Genomic DNA, 19917 nt, shown 5'->3' on the forward strand with positions numbered 1-19917 from the left:
TATTCTATTTACCCACGATCCAACCAATCAGCGCGGAGTACTTTACCATCTATTTGCCATCGGTCACGCCTTCCCAGAGATCCAGTCCTCACCATCTCTTGCGCCAAGTAGCGCATACCTCTTCACGAAATATATTCTCCTGTTAATTCAGAAACGAATTTTCGAGCGTCTTAAGACACATTACCGCTCGTGAACGCCATTATCGCGCAAACCCTTCGCAAAATACATTCTCCTACATGTCCTACAAACTTGCGAACCTACGAAGACGCGAATTTTCGATAATATTTAAAGACACAAAATTAATACTCGTAATCTATATTACTACTAGTATACCTCTTTGCGAAATATATTCTTTTAAAATTTCATTAATACTCTTTTACGGTGAACGCAGCATAGATATCCCCACTCCTACGTTCATCTCGCTAGGAAAACGGAACGAATCTTTGTCGGGTAGTGCACTGTATGTATAGAGCGCGTATATATGCATACGTGCGAATTATAATATACACGCTGTGCGTGTATCGTATGTACAGGAAGTGTGAGTATACGAGTTGTGTATGCATTGGGTGTACGGAGAGCGACAATAAATGTGAGCGTGAATTACAGTGTGTTATGCGTGTATTTTATGGACAGAGTGCATAAATGGATATAATTTGTATGTAGTACGATTAAAAAAAAAAAAAAAAAACGGCGCGAGATGGGCGCTACACCGATGGCCGGTGTCGCTATCGATCGGGATATCGAACGTCGAACGGTGATTCAGATTCAGGGCTGCGAAGGGCGGCATTTGCGATATACCAAATAGGCGCGATAGGCGCGAATCGGATGCGATGCCGATTCTCTATTCCATGAGTTCAAGCGATAGGGCCGTAGTATGGCCCATTGCGGGCGGTATTACTCACCGACAAAATGGCGAAGCGACGTGTGGCGAATGATCAGCCGATATTTCTTTTATTACTTCGCTTTCGCGGCTCCCCGATGAACGTGGGATGACCGGTATTCGCAATGAAGAACACTCTACTATTTTGTACTGATCGGATGCAGGATTTTGCATGTCAGCTGACAAAAACACTCCTTGGGGAAGGCAGAATCTTCACCTCGGAAGTTTTTTCGGCGTGCGAGGTCCGGTCAAACAGCAAGACATATCGCAATTTTTCATATGACATTTTGCGAAAACCTGACAATATACTTATCACCCGGCGATCATATGAAAAAAAAAATTAATTAACGCTGTTAATGATTAAATCTTCGAAATCGAAAGAACACGGTTAAAACTATAAAATATAATAATTATAATAAAACAGATCTCCGCGTTTCGGAAATCATAATTTTTCGTGTGACGTATACATCAGATACATCCAAGTCTCGAGAATAGTAAATTTTTTCGCATTTCTGGTTTTTTTATTAGAGTTCTGACAATGAGTAGCATCCTACGAGTTATAAATGAAATATGGATTAAGAACATGTAGCAAGGCAATCGAAATGCGAGTAATTAGCATAATAAAAAGTTCCAAACTTGTTTAATAAATAATGAATCCATAATTTGAAATATAATTTTGTATAATTTTCTAATATTCCGCACATATATATATGTATAGAAGAGAACAAAAATAAATACCGATGTGTTTGTCGAAATATGTTATAAAGTGCGCAAAGTTATGGCGCTTTGATAAAACTTGGATATTTCATTATGTTAATACAAGGTGTCTACTCAAATTTTATAAAAAATTCCCTGATCTTTCAAGCTTTTTTGTTTAAAATTTCAGATAAAGAGGATTTTTTAGAAATATTTTGGATGTAACTTTTTAAAATAAGTATTTTATTTTGTGCATTTTCTAATGTTTTTCATTTATAAGAAAAATAAGTTTCAAGTGCTAGATTTGAAAATGTACTGAGAAAAACTGAACACCTTTCGAAAGATAAACATTTTTTTCGCCCGTATAACATTTTTATTTTTTTATTATTAAAAATTACAATAAAAAATATGAACTGCACATTCTATAATTTGTTAAGACATTGGATATATATACAAACAGAAATAGATACATATTTATAATATATTTTGAATATATATAATTATCTCACAACTTGGTCAATCTAATATGAATCGATTGCTTACAATATATATAATTATCCAAGAAAGAACCATTTTAAAAAAAATATCCCGAATTTCAATAAAATTCCATGAGAATCGTCTAATTTTTTTTTTTCCAGATATAAAAAATATCCCTGAGAATTCTCTATATTTTTCTAGGAAGTAGACACCCTGTAGTAGCACATTAATCACGAAAAACAGTGAAATTTATTCGGTCCACAACAATTCTAAATCCGTTACGGAAGTTGATATCAATTTTTATATAAAAAAATAATCATAGGAATTCATATCTCGAAGAGTAAAGCTCTTTCTCTCTCGCGACTATCGGAAGTTCTTCATGTTCTTGGCGCATTATAGCCAGCTACCGGTTGTTACACGTGAAATAAACAAGTGTTAGTCAAGTTAAGTGTTGCGTGAGTCTCCGTAATAGAGCGAGACTACGACGTTTCATCGAAGACGAGAAGACGTAGCGATTATATGCGTGCCGTGGCGTGTATTATCGTGTTGCGAGATGTAAGCGTTGCAGAGAGAACGTCACGTTTCCCATTCGTTTCGATCTCGCAACCGGCAAAGTGGCGCTTTATTACGCAACAACGGGTGCTGGAAATATAAATCAATATTTTCCACGTTTTATTAGCGTGTAAATGTGCGCGATATATATATATAATATTTTTACTCTCTTTATATGATCATGATCGATAGAGATTCAGAAAATTAAATATTTGAAAATGAATTAAAAGGAGATCTATACGTAATTTTATTATTTAACAAAAAAATCATACAAAAAAAGTATATTAAAGCTTTTTTATGGAAGAAGGACAGAATATAAAATTTAATAATAAAAAGCTCCATATTTAAGGGATAAAGAATCGGGAGAACAGAACTATTTTCAATCTGCAGAGACTAGAATATTCAGGAACTTGGAAGTGCTTACTATGAAATACCCCACGATTCATATAAAGCTTATCATTAATGCCAATCTTATTCAAATCAATAGCTCTACTCTCGTTCTTTAATTTCGCTCAATGTAATCCCGAACGATTTTTCACAGATATACACATGCAAGTGTACATTATATAGACTAGCGGTGAATGTAAAATGAGAAAGACGTTGGTTTTCCTTACTCATATGCATGATGCTCGGCTGCGCATCGATTATCAACATCTTTCTTTGCGGCAAGAATGTTGAAGGGATTACGCTTATAGATATCTGATCCTGATTATTTCTCGGCTGATTGAACTGTCGGTCATTCCGTCTATTATCGTCGACATTCTCTGCATTTTGTCCGATCGGAATTGTACCTTGAATGTTATGTCTGTGATTACTGACTAGGTAGCTGCTCACCTAGTTTCAAAACGAATCAGAAGTTTCCTTAGCTTAGCACGCTACTAAATAATGATGAGGAATTTAGACATAGAAAACATTTCTCTCTCAATTCCTATTATTGAAAAATTGTAATACTAAAGATATTTTTCAAATATCTTGATTTGAGGGAGCATTAACGTGCACAGGGTGTCTACACACTCTTAAATCTTGTAAAAAATTCTCTAACCTTTCAGAATATTTTTGTTCAATATTTCAGGTAAAGAAAATATTTGAAAGATTTTTTTGAAGTAACTTTCTAAAATAAGTGTTTTTATTGTATGCATTTTCTAATATCTTTCTCTCTCTTATACCAAGGAAAACACAGAACCATTTATGTTTCAAATGCTAGATTTGCAAATGTGAAAAAAAAAAAAAACTAGATAGCTTTCGTAAGATAAATATTTTTTATTTGTATAACGTTCTCATTTTCTTTTATTACTAAAAATTACAATAAAGAATATGTACTGCATATTCAATATTTTGTTAAGATATTGAATAAATATAAATATATATATATATATATATATATAATATCTATGTGTTATCATTGCAGTAAAAATATTTTATATAAAAACATAACACACTTTATTTTTTCAAACATTAAGGGGATCCTAAACCGACGGGCGAACTCCGACGGGTTAGCGCCCTCATCTAAACGTAACTAAAAGGGTCGATAATACCGACATTTTTAGTTCCGCCATTACCAATAAATATCAGTTTTATTTATGTTTTGTTTCTGGTATATGGGGTCAAGAGAAACTTTTGACAAAATTTTTCAGAGTATCTCATAAATGTGTTTCCATTTTTATCAGAGCGTTTTTATTCAATTTTGTAAGCAAATTTTTAAAAAATTTTTTGCTTTTTCAAGTATTTTTATTTAGAGAATTCCAGGAAAAAAGAGAATATTTTGATGCAAGAGGTCTTTTGGTGCAAATTTCTAAAATAAATTTTTTTATTATATGCGTTTTTTAATTCTTTTTATTTATACAAAGGAAAAACACAGAGTTTCTTAAGTTTCAAGTGCTAAATTTGCAAATATACTGAAAAAAAAACTTAATAGTTTTCGTAAGATGAACATTTCTCATTTGCCTAACATTTCCATTTTTTTTTATCACTGAAAATTACAATAGAAAATATGTCCTGCATATTCAATATCTTGTTAAAACATTGAATATATATATATATATATATATATAATATATTTTAAATACATAATTCATACACAGATATAACTTTGTTTATCGGCGGACTGCTTATACAATATAAGAGCAAAAGTATCAGAGAGAATCCTTCAATAATTCTTTAATAAAGTTCCAATAAATTCCACGAGAATTTCCTGATTTTTCCAGGTACAAAAAGAATTTCTGAGATTTCCATATTTTTCCAGGAAGTAGACACCCTACGTGCAATACATTCTGCGATGTTACATGCGCGTATTGAGAGTATATCCTACGAGAATTCAATTCACTTTTATCAATATGCTCACCGAAAAAATAAGAAAAACAGCGAGCAAAGCAACGCCGAGCCAAAAATACCAGGTTTCCCAGAGATGACGTGTTGGTCGCCGTTGCAGTATGAGACAGCACTGCGAATTACGACAATACAAACAATATTCGGATGTGCACGCGTATGACTCGATCGCGTCACTGTTGCTGTTGTTTTTGAGATCAAAGTTACATTCGTAATAAGATAGTGTCATGTCTATCCCGTTCGGACACTCGCATTGCACCTCATTGTCCGCGTGATCGTATTAAAAATTTAGTTGTCGAGACCGCTCATGTTTCTATAATAAAGTCTGCGTCTATGTTCAATGCGCGATGACAGATTGACGAAAGAGGATTGCGTCCATGTAAATGGTCTAAAAAAAAAAAAAAAAAAAAAACTCGCATTATTTTCGAGAAACACGAGCCGATTCCCTCTGGTGCTAACACCTGTTCTTTGTTCTACTTACCTAAATCAAGATTATAAGGTGCGATATATCGCGCACGAATTTTCTTTTAACAATCTGTTCTTAAAAATAATTTTATCACTGTCATATTTAACGCGGCAAATCTCCTTAAAAATCGCTTGACGCAACAACGTTTCTCTAAAGGATGTTCAACGATAGAGTCCGTGTTCGACTAATGCTATCATTTACTGGGCTGGACAAGCACGAAATAATCGATAGAACAAACGCGGTAAGTTATTCACGCAACACGGCCAATCGATAGAAAAATGACCGAGCAAAACCGTGCGGTTATAATTAGCATTGTTCGTCTCATGTGTGCCGTTAATTTATTCAGCATTGCTATTAAATAATTAATTAAGTCAGTTAATTAACCGAGTAAGATTAGTCTATATACTTCGGTTAATCACTTAATCTATAATCTATAGCAATGAATATATATGTATGTGTAAATAAGTTTATTTAGATACAATAAAAACGTTAATTTTAAAAAATGCTGATTTTTGCAAAAATAATAATATATTCATTGTGATATATGTATGCTTACTAATTATATCGTCCACGCGATATAAAAATGTTAAACTATAAGAAATATTAATATTGGTTGCCGTCGTGCGGAGGTGGGGGTGGCGGTGGTCCTCTTGGTGGAAAAGGTGGTCGAAATTGAGGAGGGGGCGGGGGCGGTGGACCACCCTGCGAGACAGGCGGCGGTGGCGGGTGTCGCCAAGCCGGGGGTGGCCTCGGCGTTGGTGGTTGGAATTGTCCGTATTGCGAGGGTCCACCGGTAGCGGATGGCGGCGGAGGCGGTGGAAATTGTCCCTGCGGAGGCGCTCCCATAGCCCAATGCGGTGGGGGTGGTGCCATCATCCTCGAAGCAGCCGACTGTGCCTGTGAGGTCGGTACAGGCATCGGCGGCAACGGAGGCGGCATACCCGGTGGTAGAGGAGGATGCGCCATAGACATCGGTGGCAGAGGAGGCGGAGGAATGTTTGCCGGTGGAAATCCACTGGATGGTGGCGGTGGCACAGGCGGGGGAGGTGGATGACCCATCGGGGGTCCCGGAGTCGATGGCGGCGGCGGCGGTGGCACGACCATTCCGTGATGCATCACGTGATGCGGAGGATGATGAACAGATTGATGAGCATTTGCGTTCGAGTTCGGCATCGGCGGCGGCGCCAGTGGTGGTGCGTCCGCGAACAATTGATGCGGTCTGTCCGCCTGGCTCAGCGGATTCTGAGCGGCTAGAAGTCTTTCCGCGGCACTACCATGCCTTTCACCCTTGGCATCACGTTTGAAAGCATACGACACTGAGATCGGCCGATTGCACAAATATTGGCCGTTCATCGCCTCGATGCTTGCATCCGAAGCGTCGAAAGAAGCGAAGTTGATAAAAGCGAAGCCTTTCGAATTGCCAGTCTCGGGATCCCTCATTATCTATAATGCACAATCATTGATAAAATTGAGAAGAATTGATATAGTAGATAGTTAGAAATTCTATAGTTCATAATATAAAATTAGTATGGTTAAATAAATAAAGTATGTACTTTTGGTGTTTGCAGAATCACACCAAATGCGCTGAATGTATCATACAACAATTTTTCGTCCACCTCTGGATCAAGATTTCCTATAAATATATTCGCTCCAACATCCAAATTCTTTTGATGCGCACTAGCTTTGTTCACTCGAATAGGTTTGCCGTAGAGCTTAATCATGTTCATGATTTTAATGGCATAATCTGCATCTTCTTCTCCCATAAATTCAACAAAACCATATCCTTGATGCATTTGAGTTACTCTATCTTTCGGCATGTGTACATTAACTAAAAGGAAAGATCGTATATTTTTAGAGATAATATTATTCATATTTTTCATATTCGAGAAAATCAAATATTACACATATCCATTTACAGCCTTGAATAATTGTAACAAAATTGAAATTTGTTTTATATACTTCAGGTATCTTTTTAAAATATAGAAAATGTATATACATATCTCCAAATCTACGTGTAATGTATACAATTGTAACGAGTAAAATTGCTTACCAACGGGTCCTGATTGAACAAATAATTCCCACATGAGGGACTCTGTAACTTTATCATCCAGTCCTCCGACGTATATTGTTGCATCTGTACATTTTTATGTAAATATCTGTATAATGTACATGTTCTAAATTTTCTTTAGATATTTAAACAAATATAGATATACATTTATTATGGAGACTAACCTCAACCAAATAATCAATCTAATTTTTTCTATTTTTTTTAACGCGCAACAATATAGATTATTAATCAAATTTTCAAACCTCCCATGTAATATCGGAATAAAATTATAAAACTTAATCAAAATAGTACGATATTTAAGTCAAGAAATTGAGATATACCTTGATTACGTTCCGCAATCGGACCGGCTGCCATAGCTTAAACTTTATTTCTCGAAACCATAGATGTATAAAATATATAGACGGCATTAGTGTTGATATTCATATTGATATTGGTGAGGGAGGTGGGTTTAAAAATGAGGCGCGTTCAGCAGAACAAACCGCTTAGTAGTAATCAATGTGATTGGTTCTTACTTTTAAAGCCAACAAATTAACGTCGAGTATGGTTTATTGGGTGCGTTCCGTTTCACGCATAATGCGCATAGACTACATAGACATAGAGAATCGTTCCGTTTCAATCAATGCGCGCATCCATGGACGTAAAAAATTTTGTATGTCTCTTCTTTAATCCCTTTTAAAAGTAATTTAAGAAATGTTGGAAAATTTATTAAAAATGTGAAATAAAAAATAATATGCATAAATTATATTAATTAATTTAATTATTTATATAGCTATTTAACTTATCTTCTGCGAGATCCAGGCAAAACTAAAGTGCCTATTACATATACGTGACTGTAAACGTCATCGTTACGTCACGCGGGCACGAAAAACTTGGCCCCTCTAATAACACTGGCCACTGGCTGCAGCTTGTAGTCAGCTACGATCAACTATGTTCGTCTACAATTAGCTATTTCGCTGTACGTGGTATATACTCAAAGTCACATGGAAGTTTGTAAATAATTTCTCATTATATATTGCAAAATTTTACGTCATATATAAAATATGTCGCGACATCGAGACGTCCGTTGTATGAATTATTCAGATGGTAAGTGATTATACAGCACATATGTGTACATTATTTTATTTTATTGAATTTGTAACTATAATTTATACTTCCGATTCTTATCGGTCTAATTATAAGATATATGAAAAATGATAACGCTTTTATGATTTAAATTCTAAACAATTTTTTCTACATCATATTGCATATATAAATATATTTTCTGACATTTCATTAAAAATATATACAGAAGTTAATAATCTTTATATAATAAATAATATATGATAAATATAATCTCTTTATCATAAAAATATATTTTGCACAGAATATGATGGCTACGATGATGTATATGGGCATTCAGTAGAGGACGATTATTGTGTATCACCTAGTGGTATGTTGTTTGAGATTGATTTATAAATTTTTCTCAGTTTTTTAACGATACATAACTATATAATAATTATTAATCTGGTATATATATATATATATATATAGTGGAGCAGTTTTTGTTTGATCGAAGCAAACAACAGAATATTGCTTCATTTATCACCGAACCAGATATAGTAGAAGACAATGAGGACATTGATGAATCTTCGACATCCCTTAATGAAGATAAATATGATCTTCCCAAATTGGAAAAGGCAAAGCTAATATATTGTTTAGAAGCAATCAGAAGCGTCATAGGTGATACTGTGTCTGAATCTAAGTTGAAAGAAAAAATTATTGCATCAAACTTTGATACAGATGTAGCGCTTGATGCTATTTTAAAAGAATCTTCGCCGAAAAATGGTACATTTATTACATTGTGATGAATATTAAAACTGATATAGATTGATATATGAAAATAATCTTGGAATATATTTACAGATCCAGCAATAAGTAAAGAACGATTGGAACGGTATCCAGGTATATATTGCGTAAGATTATATATTTTGAAATAATGACCTCTCTAATGATTTTAGCATTATTTCAAAATAAGATATAAATATTTGAAACAATTTAATGACCTCATGCTTTTGCTTTTTTTCATGTTTCTTGTATGGGACTTGATCGGTAAGGTAAGGTGTTTCAGTTGATAAGCCTAATACATTTATGTTTACCATACCTAAACTTTCTTTCGAAAAAAAAGATAATTTACTCAAAGATTCTACTTCGACTGTATATTGTCATCCAAAAAACATAGATAGTTTAAGCGATGAAAAATATCCTCTCGGAACTTTTTCATCATTAGCTGGACTTACATCCCATCATACAGAATCCATACATTCAGATACAACAAAAATATGTTCGCAAAATAATACAGATGCGCAGTCCTTTGGTTCTTTAGCTGCTTTAACTGCACATCATTTGCAAAAATCTAATGTAGCTAATGTAGAATTTCGCGAAAAGGAGCAATTGCCGAATTCGCAGTTTGTTATCGCAAAATTGTCAATTAAGAAAAATGACAACGCGGATGTGGGGAATATACAATCATTGAAGCGTCATGATAGTAAAAGACAGCCAGTACATACAAATAGCAAACATCCAGTTGATTTACTCGAAAAAGATTTCTCGGACATGTATATCTTTTTAGAAAATAATGATGTGACAAACATAGAATCCAAAGAACAATTTAAAGATCCAATAAATGTTATAAATGAAATACGCACTCCGTCGCCTGACAATTGGATGATTGATTTGAGTACTGCTTTAAAGGAAGCAGAATTTTTGACCGACTGCACTTCTAGTAATGCTAATATGGCCATTTCGAGAAAATTTTATTACGATATGCCTAATTTGGAAATATGTATGGAAGATAATAAAAATAGTGTATTATCGAATGCGCTACCTATTACTCTAAATTTATGCGCATTGAGACATGTTAAACTTCCATATACGAAAAAGAATGTTTCAGTATTTGGGAAAACTTTGTGTAGGAAGTGGAAGACAAAAAGACCAGTTTTTAAAGTCCTTGTACAAAGTTACAACACAGTTAAAGCTTTTGATTTTTCTCTTCCATATCAATATTCAAATCGATCTTAACAATTAAATATATTTAAAAGTGTAATGAGTGAAATGATACTTGTATTGAAGATTATATATACTTTTATCCTTTTATAACAATTTATGTTTTATTAATGAAATTGTCAAGGATATTCAATCAGATATCCAATTATTGAAATTATTACACATCTCTTTCTTTCATTATGTGTGTATATATATATATATATAATATGTATGTATGCATGCATGCATGTATCTACCTATATGGTAGCATATGTGTGTGTGTGTGTGTGTGTGTGTATTTATATACACATGCATACATATATATATATATATATATATATATATACATATGTGTATATAATCTCATTTTCATTATTTGCTATGCAATGTGTTGCAACATATTGCACATCAAAATCAATACTAACATTACATTACTGTGATTACATACAACATATTTATATTTATACAAACAATTTCTGTATAATTATATTAAAAATATATATACACATATACATATTAACAAATTATATAAGAATTTACTCTTATTTTTTATGTAATTATCCTAGCATGGCTAAATTTCATAATAGGTAACAAATTATCATCTAAGTCTGCATTGCAAGTTACAACGCCTTCTACCGTGAAGGTTGTACCCGCCGGAACAAAACCCGTCGTAAAGGGTTTCGATTTAAGCGGTGTAGAAAACGCAGATTTACTGAATCCACGCTGCGTGAGCCCGTCTTCCAATCGAAACAGTCCTGAAACCAAACGCAAAGAGGATATCATACAGAGAGAGAAGAAAACGGTTTCGTCGAAAACTAACAGTCCGAGATGTCAGTCACCCATATCAGGTCATGTAACACCAGAATTAGATCTCAAAGGAAAATCCAACGCAGCTAATGAAGAAAAAGTTGATGTTCAAGCAATATACAAGAGTAAGAGAGGTGATAACAAGGAGCAGCTTCACTTGGTAGTTGTGGGACATGTCGACGCTGGAAAAAGCACGTTGCTGGGACGACTACTATGTGATTTGGGTCAAGTGCCGCAGAGACTCATTCACAAATATCAGCAAGAGAGTAAGAAGATAGGGAAGCAGTCTTTTGTCTACGCTTGGGTGCTCGATGAAACTGGTGAAGAAAGGTGATTACTCGACATCCTATCATCAGTTTTACAAAATTATTATAGGGAAATATGTTATCATTATGATGTATCTTTAACAGAGAGCGAGGAATAACGATGGATATAGGTCATTCGAAGTTTGAAACGGACACAAAGTCTATCACTCTCCTAGATGCGCCTGGCCACAAGGATTTTATTCCAAATATGATCACTGGCGCTACGCAAGCGGACGTAGCTTTATTGGTGGTTGATGCGACCAGAGGCGAGTTTGAAACTGGATTTGACAGCGGGGGACAAACACGCGAGCACGCACTGTTACTTCGTTCTTTGGGTAATACATCCCAGCAGTCTCAATCTATTTCGATTTTACAAGAAATGGATATATTTAATATCAATTTTTTATTTCTAAATTGCGTTATCTCAAATTTTTATCGAATATTTAGGAGTATCGCAACTAGCAGTAGTCGTAAATAAACTTGATACTGTAAATTGGTCGAAGGACAGATTCAACGAGATAGTCGACAAAATGAGCGTTTTCTTGAAACAAGCTGGCTTTAAAGACACTGTTACCTTTGTACCTTGTAGTGGTTTATCCGGCGAAAATATCGTGACGAAACCAAAGGAGCAGCTCTCTAACTGGTAACTATTAGCACATTTCGATATTCCACATGTGCATATTTTTGTCTATTTCTCACTAAATAAATTCTTTACAGGTATACCGGACCTACTTTAATCAATGTAATTGATAATTTCAAATGCCCGGAGCGACCTGTAAATAAACCATTCCGTTTCTCGGTCAACGATATATTTAAGGGTACCGGGTCCGGATTCTGTGTATCTGGTCACGTTGAAACGGGTATGGTGTCCTTAGGTGACAAGATATTAATACTACCTCAAAACGAGATTGCGGTCGTTAAAGGTTCGTAAGTTTTAAATTGAATCCATAACGATAAAACATTGTACGATATATGAAGAATATTATAATATTTTCATAACTTTTCTCGTATTTAAATATAGGTCTCCAGTTGGACGAAATCTCGATGGTAAACACATTCGCCGGTGATCATGTTGCGCTGACATTAGCAGGGATCGATCAGCAAAACGTAGGCATCGGCGATATTATTTGTAATCCGCAGAATCCAGTGCCCGTAACAACGTGCTTTCAAGCGCACATAGTTGTATTTGCGATAGCGAGACCAATCACGAAAGGGCTTCCAGTGGTGATGCATCAGCAGTCTTTAGTACAGCCAGCGTTTATCACGAAATTAATAGCGCAGCTTCATCGAGGTACCGGTGACATGATCAAGAAGAAACCGCGCTGCTTACCGAAGAATTGTAGCGCAATCATCGAGGTTGCAACACAAAATCCAGTCTGTATGGAGTTGTACAAGGATATTAAGCAGCTAGGAAGAGTTATGTTACGATTAGAGGGTACCACCATTGCAGCTGGTTTGATTACAAAGATTTTGTAAATTTGAAACTACACATCTCGAAAATGGAGTCTCAACAATAAGCAACATAATTTTTCCACAGAGGTATCACTTAGATCTATATATACATTGCTCTTGTATTTGTATATTACACAGGCTGATAAATAAAAATTTGCTAGGTTGTTACTTTATTTTATTTACAATAATACAGAAGATTGTTTTTTACTGACTTAAAGACTTTTTCCTTAGTTAATATGTATCATGCAAAATATTTGTGTGTTTGTAATATATGTTGAATGTCAAATTAATTTAATATGTCCAATAAAGATACGATCATTATATTCATTATTGATATTATTTATTATTTTCATTAATGATTGTATCAATTATAGTTCTGCATTATTTGAATCTCTTAATGATTAAAGAGCCTATGATGTTAAATATATGTTAAAGAAATAGTCTTGGGGCATTATTACATTTGTCGTTCGACAAGCTTTGTTGGATGTATTGATCGACTGCTGTTGCAAGAAACTTTGGAAATCCTAGAAATTCTCTGTCCAATAATTAACTGATACATTTGACAAACTCGTCGTACGACAAAATAAATGTAATGGAATCCTCAAGTTATTAAAAGTTGATATATAAAAGAGACTCAAATATTTTATAAAATTTATGAAAAAAATATCCATAATAAGACATAATTGCTGTAAAAATAAATTTTGATATATTGATTAATTATCCAAATACAATAAAGAAGTAAGAACAATACAAAGAAGTAAAGAAAACGTTTGTCAATAAAATGGTATAATTGGTTGCATTGTATATTCCAGTGTGCTTAACGATTCCCGTTTTTGCCTGTATTCATCCATTATGGCACATGTAAACATACATGGTAACCATAACAGAATTATAGATAAAGTTATTTACTATTCCATAATAGAAGACACTAGACCAATTGACATAAATACAATTGCATATTCCATCTTTCAATTATATCAATATCAATGAGTTAGTTCAAATCTCTTTCATATTTAAATATATAGTAAATAAATTTTTAAAAATATTTTATCTCGCGCAACTACTACAACCTCCGAAGAATGGAATGTCGACATTATTTCCTGTATTTGGTCTACCAAGCCTACGTGGTGGAGGACGCGGCCTGTATAATTAAAAAAAAAAAAAAAATGCGAAATTTATTACTTTACATGTTTATCGGTCGATACATGCTGTTTAAAAAAAAAAATACTCTACCCAGATCCTGGTCGGTAATCTCTTGTATATTGACTTTCTGCTCTATTCATACCAGGATTGATTAATGTCTGAAAACTATTTCCAGTGTATTATAGTATGTGTTAAAAGAATAGAGAAAAACAGTTATATAATTAGTGAATCGAGAGATCATTAATAAAATGTATATTATGAGTTTTCATTACAAACAATTATTAAGTACTTACAACATAATGATCATATAAATTACTCCTGTGAAAAGCCCAAAAACTCTCTTTAATCCCCATGGAGTAGATTTTACTACACTTCCATCTAAAAGAGAGAGAAAAAACAAATTAATGCACATATACATAAGACGCAGGGATTCTATATCTTTTAAACATAAATATTTTTTCTTGGATTATAGTGTGTCTCTCTCTCTCTCTCTCTCTCTCTATCTCTCTCTATCTATTTATCTATCTATCTAACTTGAAGAAGTTACTTAAAATATTTTTAAACGTAAAAAAATCAATCTAGGGTATATTACCGTCTGTCACATAAACCATATTTGAAACAGCAGCTTACGCGCTTGTTGGCAAGTAGTTTTTCGCTATAGATACTAACAATAAGTTTCTTTTTGACTCGTCAATTTTCGTGATATACGTGTTTCATATGAGATTACTATGCGTATTTTACATTTCTCATGCTCTTTCCAACAGCTCCGATACGTACGTCAATATGCGTCATACGTCAGATAAAACCATAGACATAGTATGGATAAAACCATAGACATAGTATATCTAGACCGAGTGTTGAGGAGTGGGGGCCGATGCCCACGTAGAAAAGGACATACTCTGTTTCGTGCCCCTTGCGCTTGCACGTAGCATGACGAAAGAGAGCCGAGTGTTGAGGAGTGGGAGCCGAGGTGCACGTAGAAAAGGACATACTCTGTTTCGTGCCCCCGTTCTCTCTAGCTCGCACGTAGCATGACGAAAGAGAGCGCTATGCTCTGTGCGAGCGAGAGAGAACGCAAGGGGCACGAAACAGATTATGTCCTTTTCTACGTGGGCATCGGCCCCCACTCGTTAAATAAAGGCAAACGCTCGGTCTAGATATACTATGTCTATGGATAAAACCTATCCTCCTATGTCTATGGATAAAACCATGCGAGCGTTACACGAAACTCGATTGGATTGGAGAATTAGATAGAGTGGAAAATAAAAGCACGGAAAAAAGTCCCCGATTCGATAATTGATCGACTTCGAAATGATGACATAGGGACTAGGGACTAATAACAATAGAAAATTGTACTGTTGGCAGCAAATTTAAAGAGCATGCATTTGAATGTAAATGGAAATCATGCTTTGTCCGCTGAAGTAGCCAGTAATTCTCTTGAAATGTACAGAAGATAGTAATTGTTCGGCATTAATGTAGCGTAGACTTTTTTAAAATGAGTAATTTTCACTCACCTATGAAGTGTATATCTTCTAACGCAAGGTGAAAAACTTTACATATATTATTCGACGAGGTTAGATCGTGTTTACATGTGATTGCTATATAAAACACTCTTTAAATTACAATAAATGTTTTATTTGCAGAGTTTTAACGCCTAAGCCGCAAGTGCAGCAGTTACTGGATTTAAGGCAAACGCAAACCAAAGCACGCAACAGTATCACATGGTTCTTCATCAACAGCGTGTTGCTTAGTATTATAGTATTTGATATGTAAGATTCTCTCCGTTTCTCTTAAGCGATATGAAACGGAAAGTAATGCTCATAAGCTTAATTTTGTTTTCAGTGTATACGGTGGACCTGCTTATAAGCCAGTTTATTGGATCGAGTGGTGTCTAGCGTCAATATTTGCGCTAAATGCTTTGTATCATATTATACGATATACCTGGGCTATCTTGAGCTTAAAGCCAATCACACTCAGTCCCAAACAAAGACCACTTTTAGGAATTACGGAAGATGATCCTCTGTTCAAGATTGAAGTGCCTCAGAAACAGAAAACTCCAGATCCAAGCCCCTCATTGAATTTGTCTTGCATAAATTTCAGTAGACGTACAACGCCTCTTGGATCTTCAGTTTTGAGTGACATTAGTATGCCAAATATATTGTTTAATCTTTTATTATACTTTACATTTTAATATATAAAGCATAGTTTTTTATATTTATCTTTTTTTGTTCTTTTTTTTCAAGAGGACTGTTCGACGTTTCTTAAATACTCTAGCCCTACATCTCCTAAATCAGCCGTAAGCTCTAATGGATTGTTTAGATCGTTAAACGTTTCTTCAAACAGTAGTCTGACAAACGAAGATCTTATTCAAGATGAATGTGAATTAGAAAGTTATCTCAAAGAAATTGAACAGCAAAGAAAATGTGTACTATCCACAAAGGTTGATCAACCTTCCAATCTCTTGAGTTCCTTCTGGTCTCATCCTGCTACTCGAACTCCTGGTGAAGTTTCACCACTGTTAAGAAGATGCGCTTATCAGCTTGCACCTACCATCGGTAAATCAGAAATTTATCTCATATTAAACATGTTTTACATTCTTCTTGCTTCGTTTCTTTGTGTAAAATTATTTTAATGTATGATGTTATTTATGCTATATTATTTAGATAAAACAAAAGCGGCTAGTCCTGGTACTGAAGAAGGGAGCTCTCCAAGAGGCACGTTTGGAGCATTAGATGTATGGAGGAAGTACAGAGTTGATTTAAACAAGGTCAACGAATGGACTGCAAATCTTCGTATGGTAAGAATTATATTATAAGCGAAAATACATGCTGTTAGAAGTAAGAATTATGCATAATTGAATACTTTTAATTTTATAAAATACTTTAGTGGATTAGCAAAACAGTTGTGGAACGTGTGGCTTTGGAGATAGATAATATATGCGCGGCATTGGTACGTCACGGTTTGAGCGATTCGCAACCGGGCCATGTGGGGCTTGATAGACTCAGAAAACTCGCGCAAGCACAATTTCTGATCTCCGCGATTCCTACTCTACCCACATTGGTTCCCTTCTTGGAACTCTCTAACAATCAGGAGTATCTTGTAAAACGAATAAAGATACTTGCGAAGGGAGGATCTATGAGCGAATTTAAATGGAACAGTGGCGGGTCTCACAATGGCAAGGAATGGGATTCCAGTTTGCCAACCGATTCCGCGGTATATGGAAGCATATATAAAAAATTATATAAATATTTCTTCTCTAGTTTAAATATATATTTGCGAAAGTTTCATTGATGTTTTGTAATGACATATTCTGTATATTTTCCTGTAGATAATAATGCATTTAATTTCGACTTATATGGACACACAATTGGAAGCGCCCTTAGATCAACCGGATGCTAGACCGTTTACATCGAGATACATGGCGAGATCTGGCATGGAACTCCCGCGGAACAAAGGCCCGATAATAGTCTGTCAGTCTGCGAATCCGCCGCACTATAGTTTGGCATTGTCGGGCGATTCGCTTCCGAGCGATTACGAAGAAGTACAACGGGTAACTAAAATATCTATCATGTGATTATATATTATATTATATATTTTCATTGCTATATAACGTGTTACATTTCCAGGGGCGCAATAATTTGTTCCATACGCTTTTACTTTTCTTATATATAGTCAAAACGCGAGATCACGGCATGTTGGGACGAGTTAATGCAGGATCGTCGGGAATCAATATTTTATGGGTGATAGATGGCTGAGATGAAGCAATTTTTTCATTTGCTCTAATAAAATTATTAAAAAGAAAGGTAAATGGGGGTATTGGTTATCATAAAAAGACATTGTGCATCATTGGGGCATCCATTTGACTTGTATAATATTTACATCTTTTGTATGTATATCGTGTCGGTTTAACAATTGCTAAATAAAACTGAAACATTTGTACCAGAAAGAAACCGATTATTTGAATGTCGTGAATTTTTTATTCATATAGCAGCCATATATAAAGAAATCAGAGATTATGATCCTTGATTACAAGGATCTTCACTTATTTGTAATTTGGAAAAATGTTATCAAAATTTATAACTTTGTCAATGATTAAATGTTATTTTTATTGGACGATAATTCAAGGAAAAATGTATATAAGATACATTGTGTGTGTGTATATATATACACACACACACACACACACAATGTATCTTTTTTTATATCTTAAAAAAGAAGAGAAATGAATATATATCAATTGTACTGTAATTTTATAAATGTGCAGATATGCTACACTTGAAAACATTTACATCATTCTTAGAAATTGTTATTCTGTAACCTCTGTCAGCATCATTATATCACTTTGCATAGAAATGGTAAATGTCCATTTCAATTTTTCTTACATCTGACAGGACACAGAAAGAAGACAAATCGTATATGAATTTCTAAATATATCTTTTTCTTTTACTGCTATGCTCGATCGTCGAAACGTATTTGATATAAAAGATTAGATTTAAACGAGGTTTTATAATTTATTACTCTTTGGGTTATAATGCATTGTAAAATTACAAATTATTCCTTCAGTTCGAACCGATATATATATACAATAAAAGTTAATACAATAAGTGTTTAATAACTCCGATATCATAAACCATGATGTAAGATTAGAACAAATATTTTATTCATGCAACAAAATCTAAATAAGAAATAATATGTCACATACATATTGTAACAACGTCCATATAATGTATTTATACACGCAATATTACGTTTAGTCTCGTACTAATTTTACAGTTGTTACGCAGACACGAATTATTATTACGTGTAAGAGCATGTTATAAGAGCACATTGCTCATAAAACTTATCTATTGCCAAATTTACAACTTCTAGAATCTTTATATAATTTTGCAAGAACGCCTTCCGAAAGGCATACTCAAACATTATATATTTTATAACTGAAAAATATTATTAAATTCAGCAATATATGAAATTTATAAGACACTGATTACTTGGCATATAAGAAATATTTTATGAGGATAATAATTTTTCATGCGCAATTTGGTTTTATATAAGGGTTGGTATTATAAAATCGCTTAAGATACTCTTCATATAAGAACTAATATTACATGTGATACCCTGATGAGATAGCATTAATGAAAAAAATAGCAAGTACAACAAAGTCAACTTAAAAAAAAAGGTTGACGCAGTTTTTTAAAAAGAACGATATATATAATAGAAGTATATATATATACACATATATGATATATATAAAAATTATTTTATGTAACATCATATGTATGTCTGTATGTTTCATTATTCATATTTAAAAATTGCTGTGTATTTTCTAAATAAAATAATGCCAAATATTATTAGATTTATAACTATTCTTCGTTCTGTTTACAAACAAAATATTTTGAATATAAATATTTTTATTGAAAAAGAAGAAAAAATCTGGAAGAACAAATTAACTGGAAAAGTATAGATATTATCATTTAATACACATTAAGCTTTATAAGTATTTAAAAGCTTATATTCAGTACTCTCTTATTTCTATCATGTGTGTTTCTTAAAAGGAAATCTATCTATATTACATATACATTTATGACAAAGATATCTGCCTTCTCCTATCTTTCCATAATGATTTGTCAAATACGTTTACTCTATCCATTTCTGATATAATACGCGTTATTATATGTGGAAAGGTACACATCTCTTGGAACTTCTAGATAAATTATGTATATATATA

At 33.8% G+C, this 19917-nt stretch overlaps 5 protein-coding genes across 6 annotated transcripts; 2 read left to right on the forward strand and 3 right to left on the reverse strand.

The window, feature by feature from the left end:
• Positions 1-1934: 1934 nt before the first annotated feature.
• On the reverse strand, positions 1935-5890 carry LOC115237163. The gene is made up of 3 exons (XM_029810052.1): positions 4947-5890; positions 3220-3439; positions 1935-2695 (listed from the first exon to the last, which is right to left on the reverse strand). The coding sequence occupies exons 1-3, from the start codon at positions 5157-5159 to the stop codon at positions 2679-2681; spliced, it is 450 nt and encodes a 149-aa protein (XP_029665912.1). The 5' UTR covers positions 5160-5890; the 3' UTR covers positions 1935-2678.
• Positions 5891-5902: 12 nt separating this feature from the next.
• On the reverse strand, positions 5903-7844 carry LOC115237153 (splicing factor 3B subunit 4). Its single transcript, XM_029810041.1, has 4 exons — positions 7785-7844; positions 7447-7530; positions 6950-7224; positions 5903-6839 (listed from the first exon to the last, which is right to left on the reverse strand). Exons 1-4 carry the CDS (start codon positions 7816-7818, stop codon positions 6000-6002), a joined length of 1233 nt encoding a protein of 410 aa, XP_029665901.1. The 5' UTR covers positions 7819-7844; the 3' UTR covers positions 5903-5999.
• A 456-nt stretch (positions 7845-8300) lies between these two features.
• Positions 8301-13370, forward strand: LOC115237098 (HBS1-like protein). Its single transcript, XM_029809951.1, has 9 exons — positions 8301-8547; positions 8828-8893; positions 8995-9288; positions 9367-9405; positions 11073-11622; positions 11703-11932; positions 12045-12240; positions 12315-12520; positions 12619-13370. The coding sequence occupies exons 1-9, from the start codon at positions 8505-8507 to the stop codon at positions 13071-13073; spliced, it is 2079 nt and encodes a 692-aa protein (XP_029665811.1). The 5' UTR covers positions 8301-8504; the 3' UTR covers positions 13074-13370.
• LOC115237107 (selenoprotein K-like) lies at positions 13211-15026 on the reverse strand. The gene is made up of 4 exons (XM_029809960.1): positions 14785-15026; positions 14486-14570; positions 14283-14357; positions 13211-14190 (listed from the first exon to the last, which is right to left on the reverse strand). Exons 1-4 carry the CDS (start codon positions 14801-14803, stop codon positions 14097-14099), a joined length of 273 nt encoding a protein of 90 aa, XP_029665820.1. The 5' UTR covers positions 14804-15026; the 3' UTR covers positions 13211-14096.
• Positions 15027-15504: 478 nt separating this feature from the next.
• On the forward strand, positions 15505-18135 carry LOC115237145 (transmembrane protein 209). 2 transcript variants are annotated; one of them, XM_029810028.1, is made up of 8 exons: positions 15505-15734; positions 15836-15961; positions 16035-16336; positions 16436-16747; positions 16856-16989; positions 17079-17405; positions 17521-17742; positions 17865-18135. In XM_029810028.1, exons 1-8 carry the CDS (start codon positions 15688-15690, stop codon positions 17934-17936), a joined length of 1542 nt encoding a protein of 513 aa, XP_029665888.1. In that variant the 5' UTR covers positions 15505-15687; the 3' UTR covers positions 17937-18135. The 2 variants fall into 2 exon arrangements, with proteins under 2 accessions (XP_029665888.1, XP_029665878.1); XM_029810018.1 differs by having other exon boundaries at positions 15514-15734; positions 17819-18135.
• The last annotated feature ends 1782 nt before the right edge of the window (positions 18136-19917 follow it).

The sequence above is a fragment of the Formica exsecta genome, unplaced genomic scaffold, assembly GCF_003651465.1.
Source record: "Formica exsecta isolate Colony F162 unplaced genomic scaffold, ASM365146v1 scaffold1136, whole genome shotgun sequence".
Taxonomy (NCBI): domain Eukaryota; kingdom Metazoa; phylum Arthropoda; class Insecta; order Hymenoptera; family Formicidae; genus Formica; species Formica exsecta.